Here is a 19,479-nt window from a genome sequence, read left to right on the forward strand (position 1 = left end):
AGTCCGGAGAGCCGAGCGTTATATGTCATTCGATTCAGTTCGTTGAGATTTTCTCGGAGACGATTTTCACAATCTGAGGTTCAAAAGAAGGATCTCACGATCCCATTGAACGCTATGGAATTTTATCCACATACGAAATTAAAAGCTGATTAGAATGAAATATTAAATTTAAAGAGCGCGTTTCTATACAAATTGACCTCATATTCTTAGAAATGCCTAAATCGATTTTCAAAAACTTAGGCTCAAATGAAAGATTTTGTCCCATGAGCTGTAATTCCGGTTTCGGAATTACATTGTGAAGCGTGTTCAAATCGTCATTTAGAGTGAAAACGTTAAAAATATTACTAAATTTTGCTCAAAGCTGTAATATTTCGTAGGTTTTGTCAGTTGCTGACCAAAAATACAATGAAGAGTGTTTTGAAGAATTCCATAGTAACATGAGAAAGCCATCATTACACCACTAGATGAATAAAAACTTGCTTTTATTTATTTTGTAACAGGTTTATTGAGAAAAACCAACATCCAGAGACAGTGTTAGGATTTTGAACAATCATCGGATTGAAGCTGTATTTATTATTGAGTTAGGTCCACTTTTACGGTTAAAATCGAAATTCGAAACTTTTATTGAACACCACTGAGAGACAATGGTGCCAAAATTAATGCATAAATACCACATCAAAGAGGCTTAAGAAGTTCTGGATTTAACATTTTCAATAACAGCATGCCTGATCAACCCACGTTGCTTAATGATTGAAAGGGTTAAAAACTTGTCGACACGACCCTCTTTCGATTTACCGCAATTGCATCAGTAACGTAAGCAAATGCATAGACAGCATCATCATCATCATCATCATCATCAGCATCATCATCGTCATGATATGTGGGACTGGGCCAGCCAGCAACATAAGTATAAGTAGCTTCCCCAGTAGCATCGGATCTGCTGCTTGGCAGCAGAACAGCTACTTTAGTTTTCTGCCGGTCGTTCGTACTGCTGGCTGGTTGGTAGATTTTTCTCCCCGGCACACGAAAGGTCCGCAGCATCCAATCGCAGGCAGTGGTCATGCTAGGCAGAGTAGAGCGCAAAGTTTGATCAATTTTTCGGTTTAGTTGATGCTTACGTTTCGTTTCGGGAGCATCGCCGTCACGACGAACGAACAGTGCTGTATTGCTTTTTTCTGGTTTAGACAAGACGCGCGCGTCAAATTCCTGTAATTTATAGTGAGATTATCTTTTTTCATTATATAATTTTAGCCATTGATATTAAAAGTGATCCATAGCATGGTGTACAGTTAAGATCGAGTGTTTCTGCTCATGAAGGTGACATAGTTTGAAAGGATCTATCGGCATCGAACGGCATCATATGCCAGGTAATCTTACATATGACTAAAACAATATCATCAACCGATTTATTACCAATAATCTGTTGATTATGCAGATAATATGCTTTATAAAAAAAGTTTTTCTCTGCATTTTGTGACTCAAAAAAAAATAATACCAGCGATACAAAAACAAAGTTTCCACTTTTGATCGAAAAGAACCTGCCAAACATACCAGCAATTTTTTTGCCGCATGCTAAAGTTTCCCATAGTGTATATCGGATCGAAACCGTTAGGGAAAATAAAACGAGAAATTTGTGATACTGATTTGCACATGTAAAACATTGTATGTTTTCATACAAGGTGGTTTGCAAATAAGCCAACCACCGAATGAATGGCTAGAGGAAATTTTGCTTTGTTCGCGCTATATGATACTGAGATCGTTGGTTCTACATTTCTACATCTACATTGTGTCTTTAGTCGGCGCTTCTGCGGTGATGCTGCGGTGGGTCAACAAGGTACGCAGGACAGATGAATAATGATGACTTGTATTGTAGTGGAGACGCGTGGTGCATTGCTGTACATATGTTGTTTACCGTTCATAAACGGGGAGCGGTGTTTTTGTGGCGCTTGCAAAATGAGATGATTAGTGGGTGCATTTGTTTCATTGTGTAAATATTGTCATTTGTAAAATCTTCGAAAACGATTTTTCAGCACTCGGTGTGAGCCGCGCAATTTCGTAATGGTTAGTAGGATTATCGGCAAAGAGTTGAGTCGCTTTATACCAGTTGGGCCTATTTGTTAGACTCATTAGAGTTCATAAGCTCATCATATTTTATTCGCAATTCAAATTTCGAGGTAACGGTAAATGATGAAGTGGTTGCAAAGTAGAAAACAATCTTATTACTTTCCAATCATTTTTTAAAGATGAGTATAGATTCCTTTTATGTCATTCTACCTCTTATGCCAAATGATTTCTTTTTGAATCATTGAAACAAACTATGTGATTTAGTTTGCTATTACGCACGCAAGAAAACTGAGCATATAACTGAGTCTTGGCGAATGTTACATCATGCTCTACCACACAATCAGATTTCGTCAGTATCTTCGTGTACAGCTTCCGCGACTAGTTTTACTTATAGTTAGGATTTGGAGTCACCTCCAGTCATGTAAGTCGATAAACCGGCTCATTTTTAGCTCGATGCACGGTTGTAGACGTTACTCCTCTTGCTTCGATGTCATTTTCACAATAGAAAACCAAATGTCAACATCAAACAGTAGGCATGGGATAGTAGCACCCTTCAATTGTATCAAAAAGAGGGACTTAAAATCGGGATGAAAAGTAGATGCATCTTAAATATATCTTAATATTCTAGAATAATAATTTAGTTTCCTATGAATAAACCGACATTTGAATTTGTTGCATATGGTCTTTGTTTTAGGCTGTTAAAATATTTAACTACAATCAATAAAATCGAAGATATAAAATTACAATTTGTAGTAGTAATGCAAGTAGTATATGTTGGGCTAAATGAATACTCTAGTGAACTGATATTTGGTCAACAGTTAGCATCAAAAACATAGAATACTGCCGTGATCAAAAAATTCCAGGAATTTATTCAGGAAATTAAAAATATAACATTATTCATCAAAATCGATATTGTCCCCTTCAAAGTACTCCCCATCGACTGCATCACATTTATGCCAGCGCTTGATCCAATCTTCGAAATATACACATCTAGAAAAAATCATGTAAACTTACGTCTTCTGAGACCGACATATATGAGCATCAAAAATGATTCAGTTTTACAGTAAATCTAATTTATATTTAATGCATTCGGATATATTATTAAGTGATAAAATATGTAAATTTACACGTTTGCTTGAAAGGTGGGGTATATTTGACGTATATTTATATCATTCTTGTAAAATTCAATCGTTTCACGGATTACGTTCTTATAAATTATAATTTGTGTCATATGTATATGTCCATTTTTAAAAATTGAAAATTGTTCAAAATCAAGGACACTCATAATCGCAGATGTACTCAATACAGAGTAACTTTTACAAATATCCAGGCCTCAAACTGAAAATTTGATAGAATATCAATGGCAGATGTGGTAACCCACAAAAAAATCTAATCGATTGATTGAGAATGTCACACGGTGGTGATTCCGGAAACTTTTTGTTCAAGGTAGTAAATGAATTAAAATACTGATGATTTAATTATTCGTTCAAATGAGCCGTTTTTCTTGGTAAAAATCTAGAGAGTATTTATGACTTTTTCATTTTGATTGTAGACGTTTTAACCTTATAGTTATTCGCCTCTTTGGGCCAGAAAATTTTTCTGATCTTATGTACTTGAGAATGGAACCTAGGTGGGCTACGTGAAAGGCATCGACCATCACGCAATACCCGTCCTCCTGTAATACTTTAAACAATTACCACAGAGAACAGACATCCAAGCCAGTACAAACTTTTTCAAAAAAAAGCTCTGTAAAGCATACAAGTAAAAATCCGATTAAAATCATCGTTGCGCACGACTTTGCATGAAAGCTCGAATGCAAGAGCCCATAAGCGGTTCCTGGGCTGCTCAAAGCGCATCTATAGAAAAATGGCGGAAAAACTCAAGTCTAATCACTATGCGCTAAACGCCAGAAAGTTACAGAAGAAAGAATTCTTTACATGTCCACGGAAAGTTATCCAATGTCATATTTCGATACATTAGTTTACTGTGACCATCCATACAAAAATCTTCTTTATCATTTTCTATAGACAATTGGTGTTTCTATTCAATTATTACCTCATCCCATTTTTTACGTCCGTCTGCCAAGGATAAAATTGATGTAGTTATACAAACAAGCCTAAAATATCCTTTGTGAGTTTTGTGTATCCGTAGACCTTCATTGTTAGACCACAAAGAACAGATGTCCAAGCTATTTAGTTCAAATATTTTTGTAAAACCGCTACCGCTTTCATGGTTTAGATTATCTAAGCAATCTCATAATAAAAAACAGTTTTCGTAACAATAGACAGGTCTCGTGAAAAAACCAAAATTTTCTAACAAATATCATAAAGAAAAATAGTTTGAATATGATATGTTGATTTGTTGTATTGTATTGTTCACAATAAAAGTCTTCCGTAAGAACAAGATGGATTTTACGTTAATAAGCTAGTTTCAGTTGAATCGATCGATAATCAATCGATCACTGAACAAGAGCTTCTGGTTGGATGTTTAAAATCGACATTTGTTGGAGAATGGACCGGTCATCTTAATTAGCATCTTAGATTTCCTCCATTCAAACTAGACTAAATGCTTTCACCACAAATGTGCTGCGGTTGAGTCGATTTTCTTGTACCAACTTATGTTGAATGGACTAGGAAGTGAGCAAATGGTTTGAGACAACACTGTCGCCTTCTAGATGACGGAGACTATGGGCGATGATCCTATTTGCATCAAATAGTTGAATAAAAAACAAGAGTGTGAGTTTCTCTTACATGATCCTACCATTTGATATTTCTATTGGCAGCGGACACGGCAACTGGTTGGCGTTTGACGTCGCATGTGTGTGTATGGCAAAGTTTATGAATGAAATTCGTTTTTGAATCCGCCTCCGTTGATCAAGACGCAGAAATCATCCTTGACTTGGCTTGGATAAAAATACCATTACTTTATTATGTGTGTTGTGTTCTAAAAATTAATCTTAATCCTCCTGCAAACGGCTTTACTCTATAAACGAATATTTTCATGACACATCATAGATTGTCTAATGAAAGCGTGAAGTGTTGAAGATGAACATAATGACGATAAAGACTTTACATTCTAGTAGTTCGGGAACTTGCAGCATGCTATTGAAGGAAAATAATAATTCTAATTGGTTTTCTTGTATTTAGTTATCAATGATAAAAGAAAAGAAGATTTAGATTTGAAGAAGTGTACTTAGAGTTATCTCATGTACGCAGATAATAGTTCGTAATTACATGTTATATGCTGAAAATGATCAGACACTTCAGCGACGCTTTTGTAGTGCAGTGACAATAAAGCGAATTTCATAAAAAAAAATCGTTAGATCACTAGATATAGCTAGGTATGCAAATTCCTAGACCTGAGTCAGACCCGTATCCGATCTAAAATAAAAATTTTCACCCGTAGCCGATCTGAACCAAAAATACCTGATATATGTTTATTTGAAACAGCCTCAGAAATGAAAAGATGGTGGTATAAAATGATCGTTGAATTTGACGACCAGAGTATTATGAGGAACATATACCTTTCCTGAAAGCGTACCTGTATCTGATTTTTTTTATTATTGCAATCCCGAAATAGAGGTAGTTTTTTTTTCGCAGAATTGAGCTTTATTTAGAGCCTGAATAAGCTTACTAAAATACAGTAAAATTTTGTTTACAACAAATTTTATCAGTTTCATCAGATATAGTTTTCGTATTCTAGCCTGTTGCATGGCAATCGGTACAGTGTACCGTAGAAAATGGAAGTACTATAAGTGTTTGGCTGCGAGCCATTGCTTAGGAAGAATAACGCTTGTTATCGTTTCCCAATCATGGCAGGTTTTCCTTATTTAAAATACGAGTGGTAACATGGTGAAAATTTCTATACAGTATTTATAGTCAAGTAATGATATTGAAAAGCATTCGTTTCAAGTCAAAGAGCATTAAAACAATTGACAGGGGACATTTACCACCCATGATCCGATGGAACATTTCATTAATGCTCCATTTTTATGCATATTAGAAAGGTTATTGCCGGGTAACCATGTGAAATCTGATCCCCAAAAGAATTCATATTGTTGTACCACATTTGAAAGACTAGAGACAAACTCTCCAAAATTTAAATCTTTTGACTGCCATATTGACAGAGCTAGGGTGGTTCTATTGAACTTTATTATATTTGATTTTTGAAGCAACTGCTCCACCGGAAAATTATAAAAAATTAGTAATGTTTCAGGTATTGTCGAGAAGGTTTAAAATTTTGTTTCTATATTTTTCAATATTTTTCTTGCATTGAAAAATACTTCAAAATTTTGAAATTATTAGAAGGAAACGCATGGCGCTTAATTCGAGTAGTTATGTACCAAGATTTTTTTTATAAAAGAATTTTAATGGAGAATGTTTTTTTTTTGGAAAAACTCAAATTGAGGTATTCCCCTTTTTAAAAAAGTGCCCAAAAACTGATTATTACAAAAAATACATATTCAACAAATTAAAAAAAACGTAAACCTTCCTGACATTGCTTAAAACAAATTTTCGGTGAACCAGTTGTTTTAAAAATCAAATAAAATGGAAATCAATAGAACCTCCGTTCACATGCTTATCCAGCTAAAGCCTTGATTTGTTATTTCAAAAAGTCATTAGCAGTCATTTGGCGAAACAGAGCCAAACATTTCTTTCTTGATAAATTGAATCAAATAAATGTAATTTAAACAATTAAAACAACAATAAATGTGTTACATAGGTTCTGTTTACTGTGAAACAAGTAATATGCAAGAAAACAATCCAGTAATACGACGTCAACAGTTCATAAGGTCACAAGGAGAGTTTCTCTTTGTTTACTTTCTCTTCTGTTAATAACTCCAAAATTTTCACGCTTAATTACAAAATATTCATGTAGAATGAAAGACAATATTTCCATTTTTCAGTAATCTCGAAACATTTTTTTTTTCAAAACTCATCCTCTATTTTTTAAGTACCAAAGAGTCGACTTTCTCAAAAAATAATTTTTTAAGATTGCGACGTTTCATGCAATTCGAAGACTTTTGGCATCAAAAAGAATATCGATTTCGGAAATTTCATGTATTCCGCTCTGTGGTGATATTTCAAGATCGAAAATTTTCAAACCTTAACCGCCGATTTAGCTCAAATTTTGCATGAATCGGTTCAGTCATCTCTGAGAAAATTTCTCGTTGAAAAAGATCGATAGAAGGTGCACATACATACACACACATACATACACACAGACATTTGCCGAACTCGTCGTGCTGAGTCGATTGGTATATAACAGTATGGGTCTCCGCGGCTCCGTTCGAAAGTCGGTTTTTGCAGTAATTCTAATACCTGTCTATAGAGAAAAGCAAAAAGCTTACCACAAATGACATTTTTGAACCAGCAAATTGTTTAAAACTTCAAAGTAATATCACAGAGAACAGACATCCAAGCTACTACAAGTAAAAATCATCGTTGCGTACGATTTTGCACTCATGAATTACCATTGTATGAAAGCTCAAACGCAAGAGCCCATAAGGGTTTACTGGGCTGCTCGAAGCGCCTCTACAGGAGAATTGCTACTTGGTGATTGCTTTTCAAAACAACCGTTAAATTTCTTACACAAATTGAAATCTCTTCTTGGATGTCTGTTCTCTATGGCAGTATTTCTACACAGACACGAAATAGACTCGAAAACGGGTAAGAGTTAAAAATAAAGTGTTTTGAATATTTTTAAACTTACTTGTAGACCAAATAAAATTGCTTAGAATTTAGAATTCATTTTAAAAACTACTAATATTTTACATCAGTAATGCATTCTAAATGAAAGTATTTCCGCCATCGAAGAACGAATCAATCCAATTGGTTCTGCTTCGCAGATTTTTTTATGTTGAAAGTTGTATGCTTGTCCCAAATTGTCTTGGCAAAATAGCAAATTACAGATAAAATGTAGGTCGTGCCAGGTTGGCGGCTCAATGCATAGGACGCTGGTCTTACAAGCCAGTTGTCGTATGTTCGAGCCCCGACCTGGAAGGATTCTTAGTGTCAGTGGGATCCATAGTACTAGCCATGCAATGATTCTGTACGCTAAGAATCGGCTGCGAAGTCTGTTGAAACAGAAAGGCCAAATTCCACAAAAGGAAAGTAATGCCAAGACTTTGCTTTGCTATGTAGGTTTTTGCTATCATTCATCTTATTAGATGTTTGAGAATTCAGGAATGTTTGGTAGGCATTATTTTTATTATTATTATTGTAGGGATGGCGCTTCTTTGCCTTTCTTACACATATAAACGCCATAGAGGTACACAAAATCATAACAACTTCTAATTGTTTGATTGTGTCTATTCAATCACAAAAACTAGAAAAGGTTTCGGTTTTCTTAAACACGTACAGCATTTTCCGCCCGCAGAGCAATCGATTGTGTGGCTTCAGTAGTGGAACAACTATCTATATGTGTTTCCTTGAGCTGATGTAGTGCATAATTTATTTTGAAAAACTTTCTCACACGATACCTCAATTCACCCTCAGCACAGCTCTTAGTGCCAATCGTGTGTACATACTTTTTTATCTGTAGTCACATGGATGACTCAACGGCTGGGTGACACAATATGAGTTTCCTATACCGTGTTCATAACGCCTTCCACGATGTGAAGTTGATAAGCAAATCAAACTTCATTTGTATACAATAGTTGAAAACAAAAAAAAACAGTAATTGATTGCTCTATTTACAGAACGACAAGTGGATAAAGATGGGTAGGGGAATACGGCAGGCAATCAATTCCAGGGGCTTACACACTTTAATTTAGTCATTTTACCGTGGTTCGTTGATTGATACACAATACGCATTTGTTGGTGCACATGGCGAACTAGAGTAAGCCCGACTAAAAGGGATTTTGGATCGGTCAGAGCTGAATGAAGTTTTAAAGTACTTTCATCGATCCCGCGGTTGCGTACATTCAAGTGGCTTCATCAGAGACACAAGTTGGGTCATATACTGCACTTATTCACATCACTAAGCCGCTAAAAGGTTTTCGATATAAATAAACTAATGGACGTCTTCCGATCTGTTCTGTTTTCGTTACAGACTTTTGTACCTGTATGCCACAATTTAGACGAGAGCCGCATCATCCTCAATTTATCCGCTGAGAAAGCGTCATCAGCAGGGCAAGAATTTTGATTGGATTACATTGACTTAAAAGTTCAAACAGTGACCATAGTTGGTATTAAATGAGCTGTGCCTAACAGAGGCAAAATAATTCATTCCTGTATCTTCAGTTCTAAGTATGACATAAATTTTGTGCCATTGGTGCTGGCGCTGGGATAACAAACGATCGACAACAGGTGATGTCAACGTCAAACGATCGCGACGAACTAATGAAATGCCAGTCCGACGGTATCGTGTCGGAATCAACATTTAATCTCCTTACGTTCTCGGTAGCGTCGGAATGCCATGACCTTTGCCTAGCCGAACAACATGTCTCCTCGGATAAAAATATCGAAAATGTTAACGACGGAATTCGAAATGACAACCAAAGCAGGACGGTGAACGCACGCCGTAGGTGGAAACTGTTGGCAAAGGCCCTGCGACATGATTCTAGCGAGGACGATCAAATACTAAAATTCAACCTTATCGAACTGGACCGTGCTTGCGATGAGAAAGATGAAAATATTTTTGTGTATAGGTTAGCCGACCGGTACCGGTTGAAAATTCGACTGATTGGAGAGAGACCCTGGACAGCTACAGAACTGATGGGGTTCAACAATACTGGTAACATTTGCGTGTGGCCTTCGGAAGAAGCTTTAGCATACTATGTACTGTCACGATTAAACATATTTGAAAACGCCAACGTCCTCGAGTTGGGTGGCGGAATGACTTGCCTGGCTGGATTGATACTGGCGAAATATGGCAACCCTGCGTTTGTTCACGTGACCGATGGGAATGATTTGTCAGTCAAAAACGTAGAGAAATCGCTTCCTCTGAACAAATTCAACTGCACAATAAAAACATCCGTCCTGAAGTGGGAATCTGCTAGTAATAATCAAATGTCTTACGATTCCGATCGTTCTCGGTATCAATTTATCCTGTCGGCAGACTGCCTGTTTTTCGACGAGTCGCGATCGCATCTGATCGACACTATCTGGATGTTTCTCGCTGACAACGGAGTTGCACTCATAACTGCACCGCGCCGAGGTCATACCTTGGTCCATTTTCTCGATGAATGCGTCGCGAAAGGTTTTTATTACGATTTGATGCATTGCTACAATGAAGCGATTTGGAACAAACATCTGGAGCTAATCCAAACCGATGGATACGACGAAAACATCCATTACCCGGTGTTGGTGAGAATGTACAAGAAAAAAATTTGATTTGCGTCACGGTTGATATTTTCGTCCAAGTGCATCTTTATTCGCAATTCCAAAGCAATACAAATTGAACACGTTGGATCGTTTGCGTTTTGCCAACTCAAAGATTGGCACAATGACCAGGTCCATGTTCTGCCGTGAAAGTGTGTGGAAGGTGAATAGTAGATATTAAACTGTATGCTTGAATAGTCTGCCTATATTTCTAGTCAATTCACGGGTGAGTCGTTGAGGCATTAATTTTAAAGGTTATTTTTATTGTCAAGCATCCGCATCCGTTGAGCTGCATTAGGTTAAGTGTCAGGAGAAAGAGCACGGAAATTTCCGCAGTGTAATGTAGAATTTCACACCGACTGAACCCTTTGTTCCTGAAATGACCAATGACACGTTAAAATAGTTATCAAGGTATATATGGCGGAAGCGTAGCATTGTAAAAGCCTTAGAATAGTTGGTACATATAATTGTGAAATAGTTAAAAATTTCAACATTTATCACATTTCCAGAGAGAACAGACAACCATGCTAGAAGAAAGTTTCTTTGTAAAGCATACAAGTGAAAATTCAATAAAAATCGATTTTGCATGCAAGTTATTTTGCGTTTAAAACATTATTGTATGCAAGCTGTACCACTAATGCCCATAAGCGGAAAAAGGAACTTTTAGAAATGAGAGTGAATTTTTTACTCACACGAAAATTTCATATGGATGTCTGTTATCTGTGATTTAACTCCCCACTAAGAGTGCATGTGTGCATTGAGCTATACTACACCGGTGTAGTACTGACTACACTTGCTCAAATGTAAGTGTAATCAGAATTTGAAGCATCCGTTTCTGTGTCAGTGTTGCAAACAAATGTTTCGTATATTTTTACATCTTAGTAGAAGGCAAAATTCCGAAAACCTTCTGATTTTTTTTATTCAGACTCTGAAGAAGCCTACAATTAAACGCGTTGGCGGTTTAGTGCGTAGGTTGCTGGTCGTACAAGCCAGTTTATGTATGCTAGAGCCCTGACCGTCATGCAATGTTTCTGTACGGAATTAGGAATCAACTGGAAAGTCTGTTGAAGCTTAAGCTTTACAAAAGGAATGTAATACCAATAATTGGACACGAAATACGTATCTGTACAGGTTAGAAAGAAAAAATAGTAGAATTAAAAGAACGGATTTGTCGAATTGTTGATCATCAAAAGTTTTATAGGTTTATTTTCAATTGTCTCTGAAAATTTGATACTCGGAAATTAGTGACGTAAAAATGCCCAAGCTCAGTTAATGAAGCAAGTGCCAGTTAATAATACATAACCGGGTATAGTAGAATGTAAGGCGATTAGGAATCTTGAGATTGAAAACGATTTTTTAACAACAGGTTAACGATTCATGTCACAATAAGATTTCAGTTCTAAGCTCGAATTAGTTTTCAAATAATCAATATTCAATAGTTAAAAGGTGTATAAGATTGATTTTAAATTCAGACGGAATAAGCAAAAATAATTCGTTATAATAAACAAGTTCTTTTCTTTAACGGGATGTAAATGAAACGTTAAAACTCTTAACATTTGGAGCAAATAAAGAAATTTCATCACATCAAATAACACGTCTAAGGTTTTAGATAATAATGCTCTTATATTTATACTTTTATATCGCGGACCCGAAACCCGACAAAATTCTTGAACCGACTCGTACAAGTTTAAAATCAATAACCGACCCCGAACTGCACCCGTCGGGTTCGTATTCGATTTTTGGGTACAAATACCCGAGACTGGTCTGAAAAGTCTTCTAGTGTGCAGATCACAATTTAGGAATGACTGGATTTGAAAGACCAATGCATTATTACAGTCTATCAGAAAAAAAGACCGGCGGAGGTATTTTTTGGAGCCAGATTAAGGTGTGATTTAAAGTCTTAAAATGGTCTTTTAATGACCATGTGACCGTTCATCTGAACTTTAGTTTGTAAATATCGGTCACGCCGATTTGACGAAAGTGACTAAGTAGTTTGAAATTGAAATTTTTTCCCTAATCAGAATGTAATTCCCGAATCCGAAAATTGGATTTAAGTAAAATTCAGAAGTATGGGACTACAAGACCTTTCATTTGAATCTAAGTTTGCTAAATTGGTTCAGCCATCTCTGAGAAAAGTTAGTGAACATGTTTTCATTTCTTTAATACATAGCGCTCTGTAATTCCGGAATTTATTTGAATCTAAGTTTGTTAAAATCAGTCCAGTTATCTCTGAGAAAAGTGAGTACACTAAAATTTTACATACTTATACACACATACCGACATTTTACGTACACGACGAACTGAGTCGAATGGTATATGAAACTCGGCCCTCGGTTAAAAAATTAAAGGAAAATGCTAACGTTAATGTTTTCGAAAAATCATCATTCTATTTAAAACGATATTGTGAATGAGTTGATATTTATTTTTTAATGTTCCATTCTACGGCAGTAGAAAAAACTGGTTTTGCTTTCCTCGAAAATTTCCTAAGATCGTAAAGTGCCGTTGAACCTGCCGATTTGAGTTAAATGAAAAATGACCGTTTCTTCTCGAGTGAAGTAAGAATTATGTTCGTGATTCTTCATGATTTGATATACTATATTTCCAATGTTTTACATAATTGACCAGTGAATATCGAGTATACAAGCTAATCAAAATCCACTTTCTAATTGAAAACGATTCCATAAAGAGTAAGTTAATAGTTGTTTCAGTTATTCATGCAAATGCTGTTGGATAAAATTTAAACGAAGTAAAAACCGGAGTGAAATGACATAATAAAAATAAAATTGAAACAAGTCTTGTATTGCAAAATCGAAATACACTGAAGTCTTTTATTATGCGAATTTACGTACCGCATAACTCTGAAAATTCGCATAAACAAAAACCGTATAACTCTGAAACTTCGCATAAAAAAACCGCATAACTCTGAAACTTCGCATAAAAAACCGCATAAGGGAAACCGCATAACTCTGAGAATTCGCATAAAAAAACCGCATAACTCTGAAACTTCGCAATAAAAACACCGCATAACTCTGAAAATTCGCATAAAAAAGTCGCGTAAAAAAACGGCTTAAAAAATGACCGTATAAAAAAGACCTCAGTGTAAATGTTTGCTCAACCGACGAAACAGTTTTCCCTTATTTTTCGGGTGTTGCGCTGAATCGCAGTTGTTCTATTTTTCATTAGATGTTGGAAATTATATTCTCCAATGACATGAATCTAAACCTGTCAATTGGAATTGACGAGGAAAACATTTTGTAAGCATCTTGGGTGAATCTTCGTTGCAAATTGATTAAAAAATTCGCGTCTACAATGATTGCTTATTCCATACATTTTCTCAAAACACGTTCACCCTTACTTTGCATTTCGTTCGAGCTGTAATATTTTGTAAAAATTTCCATTCTGCGTTGCGTTCGAGTGATGCTGGAAATCTCGAACTCGATTGAAATACAGAATAAAAAGCTTCGGATTCGATTACAGATTAGGGATGATTCCCTCACAAAAAAAATGTTCGAGTTCGAGTTTTCCATACAAAAGTATCACTCGATCGAAATTCAGAATAGGGGTGATTGAATTTAAAACTGGTATACGCCGTCGTTCTATTCTCATGTACTCTCGCAGCACCTTCCTCTTGAGTGCATTGATCTTCTTCCACCATATGCCAGTTCTACGAAGAACAACCGGTCTAATCGGTGTTGGGTCATCAATATACACACTAGAAGGCATGGGATAGATACTTGTGTGGGGCGACGTCTCATTCGACAACCATAAACCAACACATACTGATATTATAATGTTGACGTCTGTTCTGTGTTAATAGAATAAAAAAAATTGCTTATTGACGAAATCATGAATTACGGAGCATGTTGTGATAGCTGAGTATCTTATTTTTATTCCAGAACATCAGTGAACCCCGATTCCGAAATGTCCGAGTGAATAATCTAGTCACTAAGATAGCAAATATATTTAACGATGAAACACCATTGTTTGAATTGTTGGAAAATAAAACCTCTGTATTTCGGGAAATAAAATAAAACTAATTTGTTACGAGATTCAATCTGGGTGCGTTTATTTTATCCGAAAGAAAAAAACCACTTCATTCAGTAGGGGTGTAACCGCTGCCCTGGATGCATCTGACTGTGATAACCGCCCTGAGAATGTGTATGCGGAAGCATTCCGAGACCAACTCCCAACGGTGTTGGTCCTAGGCTGTGATGCGGGGCAATCGCAATGGGCTGCTGGATATGCGTTTGCGGCTGCGGCGGTGGAGCTGGCATCAACGGTACAGAAGGCATCGGGGTGTGCATTCGCATGTGAAGGTTTAGACTATCTGCCGTTGCAAATACTTTTTGACATTCTAGACATTTGTAGTTTTCGGTAGAACGATCGTGAAGGTGGATTTTTTTCTTGTGGGTAATCATGTCCCGATTTCTACTGAAACTTTTGGCGCAAATATCACAGTGGTAGTTTTTAATACCGGAATGGGACACCATGTGCCGTGAAAGGTCCCCGGAAGTGATAAACGCTTTATTACACGAGGGGCAAATGTGATCCCGCTGGTTGGAATGAATCTTTTTATGAGCTTGAAAGTTTCCTAGAGCTGAGAATTGCTTACTGCAGATTTCGCATTGATACGGACGTTCACCTAAAGGTATGTTTATCGAGTTATTTTAGGTGTGACAGATTTTAAAATCGAGGGCTACAATTTACCTGTATGTGTTCGAATGTGAATTGATAGATTGTGTTTTTGAGCGAACCGTCTAGAGCAATAATTGCAGGAATAAGGTTTTTCGCCGCTATGGGTTCTAAAATTGGGAATCAGCATAATAACATTAATAACATTAATAGTATCGATATCCGAAAACTTGTGCCCATGAGAACTCAAACATATAAAGATTAAAGCTAATCTTGATGAAAAAATTTTTTTTTTCAAACAACGTTTTTTAAACGAAAAACGAAAAAAAAAGAATTGAATTTACCGCAAATGCATTTGTAGTTGAGCTGCGCATTTAAACGTTTTATGACACTGATAACATGTTTGGGGTAGTTTAGGGGTTGGCTTTGGACCACGCTTTTTTCGATCTTCCGGTGGTTTGGGTTTGTATCTACTCCTACCGCTAGATCTCCTACAAAAGTTAAAATTTCACTCAACTAATTCATACATACTCTATAGATAATTTTTACTTTTTCACTACTTTACGGTCTTCGTCTGTTTTTTTCGAAACTAAAAACCACGAATCGTCCGTCATCGTTTCCTTATCCATCGAATTGGAGTACACACCGGTCATCAATCCGATATACTGCCTCAGTCGCATGTCGGAGTTTTCACACTGTTGCTTCAGATGGAATGCAACTCCCAATCGATACATGCAATTATTGCAAATAGTACTAGGAAGTCCATCATTTTTCGATACCTGAACAGAGAAAAACTGTACTGAAATTTGTCGCTAGAATTATTCAATATTTACCTTTATATTTGCACACATCGTGAGCATATCAGCTGGAGCCATTGCTACTAGTTCCGTATTGAATATTGAAGTGAAAACACCTTCTTCTAAACACACCCTGCACAACCTACTGATATTATAATCCATCGTCTGGTTTATACAAACACCGTAGATATACCCTTCTAAATTAATCGAACAAAAAACTAAATATTTTATGGGTCTGCTTGAAATTGTTTATATTGTGGTTCTCATCAGCTGTACAATCGATTAAACTTTGACATTTTTTTCTTTGCGTCTGAAGTTCTCACGCACTCAATTTGAGTGTGCATGAGTGTCAGGGCGTCCATTCATCGACGTTCAGTTTTCCTGTCGGTTTGTTGTATGCAATAATGGCGCGCTATTCTGGCGCACGTTGAATGTTGCTTAAAAACTTGTTTTGCTTGATGATTGTCGATGTTGAATCGATATCCTTGCTGACAGGGATCACTGTAGCAACCGGAAATTGTTTCTTACAGACGCTAATTTTTGCTTCGCTGAAATAGAATCATCTAAAATTGTGTTTAGGTAATATAATGGATCCGGAACAGAATCCTATTTTTGCCAGTGTTCAGGCCGACGAATTCAACGATTTACATGTCGATCAGACAGGGGTACTGGAAAAGGATCATCCATTGCTAGAGCGATTCCAACAGGCTCTTAAAGCGCATTTGCTTCGAGTGAAAGATCAATTAGAAGATGAAATTGCACAATTGGATCATCGTCTTGAGCAGAATGAAAAAGAATCAGAAGAGGTGGGAGCTAGGCTTTATGATCTTCAGGAAGAGATCGATAGTCAGAAAGAACTGTTGGATATCTATGGAAAAGAGATTCTAGAGGTTTCCGCAAGAAGACAAGCAGAAGACCAAAGACTAGCCGATTACAAAAGAAATTATGATGAACAGAACCGTATATTGAAAGACATTAAAAAAATCCACAATGAACATCTGCAAGAGCTAGACCACCTAACGGTGCTGGAAAGTGAATTCTCCAAGTGGGATAAGGAAATTAAAGATGAGATATCTGTTGCAAAAAGAGTTACTAGCAAAGATGCAAAAGACCAATTGGCTGCTGCCCAAGAAAAGCGCCAGATGGATCTGCTAGTTTTTAATTTGGACGCCGAGGTACGCAAAAAGGAACGAGAACTAGTTGGCATTGAAGAACAATTGAGTGAACAGGAAAGCGCTACAGACGTGATCAATCGTAGTTTGGCGGATGCAAACTCCGACTTAGAGGCACTTCAACACGAGCATAAGCGTCTGTTCCAAGCTTGGGGGGAGGTTATTGTTGCTATTCAGCAGAGGGATAAAGTTCTTTCCAAAACAAAGGATGAATTGGAGTATGATCACCGCATAAATAGAAAACGAGTTTTTTTGGTAATGTAATTGATTTTTACAGAAGCGTTTATGAAGAGCACAAAGTAATTAAAAGCAAGACTGATATTACTAAGAAGACTGCCATAAGGGAAATGGAAAAAAACGAGGAGCTATCGGGATTTAAATATAGAATTCAAGGAGACATCAATGCGTTGAACAAGCAAGGTATATAAACGGATTTGAACAGAAACATTTTTTATAACCACACTCTATTGCAGTTACAAAGGAACAAGAAGAAGAGGACAAGCTCACCCGACAGCTGGACCATTATGCCTTGATTCTGGAACAGACTGAAGCGGATATGCTGAAGGCTCAACAAGAGGGAGTGTTAATAGAGAATCATTTAAAATCACTTCGCCACACGTTGAACAAACAGAATCAGAAAAAGTTTGAACTTGAGGAACAAATTTTGGAATTGCTTCAGGATCAAATTACCACGGACAAGGCTGGTGAATCTCAAGGCAAAGCTTTGAGAGATGCACAGGAAAAGAGAAGGGAGTTGGAAATCGGCATGTCTGATACGGAAAATCAATTATCAATTGTACTGCTGAGTTTGGAGAAATGGCGTGGCATCGTAGAAAGATCGAAAGTAGAAGTTCAGAAAGTTAAGGTAAGTAGACCGAAGATAGTTCAAGGTCTAGATGGAAAACAACTGTTCTTTTATGCAGAAAGATCATGAATCGGTCGACAGCGAAGCTCGAAAATATGATGAAGAGATTAAGAAAATCAAGGAAATCGTTTCCACGAAACTTCGAAAGCTTGACGCGCTTAATAGGGAGCTCGAGCAGTTGATTTCTCAAGCTGGAGGACACGAGCTAAACCCCGATGAGTTAAAACTTTTAGACGTTCGCCATGATATTGCTGAATTGGATGCAAAAATCAAAGAATCTCAGGAATCTTGGCTGAAATTACAAAACAGTGTAGTGAACTTGTCTGAAAAACGAGTCCAGCAGCTAAATGAAATAAATTATTCTAGAAAAAGTAATTTTATGATATGTTAGCTTTATTGCAGGTTTGTTAATCACGTTTTCGATTATATTCGTAATAGAACTGCTTCTGGTAGAACAAAAGTCTGTTAAAATCGAAGCTCACCTTGAAGAGGTCGCGAACGAAAATCGCGAAATTGTACGCTCATTATCATCACTGAACTGCCGTTTGGATGCTGCAAGTATGGACCTGTTCAAAACCAAGAAGATTCACGAAAAAGAGGAACTGGAATGTGAAATCTCTCACCAGCATACAACAGAGCGCTTGAAGGACGCCGAGCTATGCGTGTTGAGTCTCGAGCAGGATTTGAAGGATCTTGGTAAGGAGATTGAAGATTGCAAACAAGAGGTTCTGGAAAAGCATCGCGAAGCATTGTCATGGGAGACTAAGTACAAGATGTCGGCAGAAGCTAAAATCTTCAAAGATGAAGAATCTGCACAGAACAGTGAGATTGGAATAATGAAAGCGGAAATTCATCGCATGCAGGTTCGGTATGGGCAATTGAAGCGCATGCAGGAGAAATTAGTCTGCGATTTGGAAAACACAGTTCATCATAGGGAGCACATTTTCGATTCAGTAAATGCTCGGGAGAAAGTTCACGGAAGCAAATTCAAAACAAAATCAAGCATGCAGCATAAAATAAATGAACTGAAGAATAAACTGAAGATGGTTTTCACAGAAATTTCCTATACAGAAAAAAATTTGATAGAAATCGATACTGCTCAAAAACTATTGCAGGCCGAAATTGAGAACAAAAAGCAACTGATTGAAGAAGAGAAAATTCAAACATGTTTAATTAAATCGGAAGTTGAACAAGCAACTCTACTGAAACAAGAGGTGAGATTGCGGTATCAGTTGGTAATCGTAAATTGTAAAATTATGTTTGATTACAGAACTTGGACTACATAGTACGTCATCAGTATCGTGCTAGGCGTTATCGAGCGTTCGCTAACGCTAAGCTACTTCCCAAATTTCGAAACGAGATTCTTATACAGGCCGATATTCAGCGCCAGCGTGAAATCAACGAAACAATGATGGGAATCGTAGAGAATCTTATATTAGATTTTCCAGGACAGAAGTTTAATCTGTCCAAAATTTTACAATCTTTGAAGTAATTTACATATTCACATATTCACGGGATTTCCTTAGAATATTGGAACCAGCATATTAAGGTTAGAAGAAACTCCTGAGTGGATGAATACTTATATCATTACTTTCGGTTTGTTTTGTGGTGAGCACTTTTCGAGG

General features: G+C 36.8%; 3 protein-coding genes across 10 annotated transcripts in view; 2 read left to right on the forward strand and 1 right to left on the reverse strand.

Moving 5' to 3' along the window:
• LOC131430838 (calmodulin-lysine N-methyltransferase) overlaps positions 1-14,442 on the forward strand; it is a 66,044-nt gene extending 51,602 nt beyond the window's left edge. For 3 of the 8 annotated variants that reach the window (XM_058596064.1, XM_058596065.1, XM_058596067.1), the window contains exon 2: positions 9,118-13,244. In XM_058596064.1, coding sequence (XP_058452047.1) covers positions 9,378-10,400 — 1,023 coding nt within the window. In that variant the 5' untranslated portion in view covers positions 9,118-9,377 and the 3' untranslated portion in view covers positions 10,401-13,244. Of the gene's footprint in view, positions 1-973; positions 1,368-8,852; positions 9,015-9,117; positions 13,245-14,284 lie in introns of those variants that run through there. The other 5 variants (XR_009229571.1, XM_058596061.1, XM_058596063.1 and 2 more) reach the window with 5 other exon arrangements.
• LOC131430837 (zinc finger protein 32) lies at positions 14,384-16,470 on the reverse strand. Its single transcript, XM_058596060.1, has 5 exons — positions 15,854-16,470; positions 15,570-15,799; positions 15,365-15,511; positions 15,096-15,190; positions 14,384-15,030 (listed from the first exon to the last, which is right to left on the reverse strand). Exons 1-5 carry the CDS (start codon positions 15,977-15,979, stop codon positions 14,486-14,488), a joined length of 1,143 nt encoding a protein of 380 aa, XP_058452043.1. The 5' UTR covers positions 15,980-16,470; the 3' UTR covers positions 14,384-14,485.
• On the forward strand, positions 16,405-19,472 carry LOC131430835 (coiled-coil domain-containing protein 40). The gene is made up of 6 exons (XM_058596057.1): positions 16,405-17,207; positions 17,267-17,409; positions 17,463-17,854; positions 17,913-18,225; positions 18,293-19,068; positions 19,125-19,472. Exons 1-6 carry the CDS (start codon positions 16,405-16,407, stop codon positions 19,344-19,346), a joined length of 2,649 nt encoding a protein of 882 aa, XP_058452040.1. The 3' UTR covers positions 19,347-19,472.
• The last annotated feature ends 7 nt before the right edge of the window (positions 19,473-19,479 follow it).

This window comes from Malaya genurostris, chromosome 2 (assembly GCF_030247185.1).
Source record: "Malaya genurostris strain Urasoe2022 chromosome 2, Malgen_1.1, whole genome shotgun sequence".
Taxonomy (NCBI): domain Eukaryota; kingdom Metazoa; phylum Arthropoda; class Insecta; order Diptera; family Culicidae; genus Malaya; species Malaya genurostris.

Excerpts from the sequence above, each read along its gene's own strand:
- LOC131430835 (XM_058596057.1), top strand. The coding sequence starts at position 16,405 with ATGGATCCGGAACAGAATCCTATTTTTGCCAGTGTTCAGGCCGACGAA. Across the intron at positions 17,410-17,462 it reads CAATGCGTTGAACAAGCAAG|TTACAAAGGAACAAGAAGAA; the intron begins GTATATAAACGG and ends ACTCTATTGCAG. Across the intron at positions 18,226-18,292 it reads AATAAATTATTCTAGAAAAA|AACTGCTTCTGGTAGAACAA; the intron begins GTAATTTTATGA and ends TATTCGTAATAG.
- LOC131430837 (XM_058596060.1), bottom strand. The coding sequence starts at position 15,979 with ATGGATTATAATATCAGTAGGTTGTGCAGGGTGTGTTTAGAAGAAGGT. Across the intron at positions 15,800-15,853 it reads CGATGTGTGCAAATATAAAG|GTATCGAAAAATGATGGACT; the intron begins GTAAATATTGAA and ends TTCTCTGTTCAG. Across the intron at positions 15,031-15,095 it reads TCACATTCGAACACATACAG|GTGAACGTCCGTATCAATGC; the intron begins GTAAATTGTAGC and ends ACATACCTTTAG.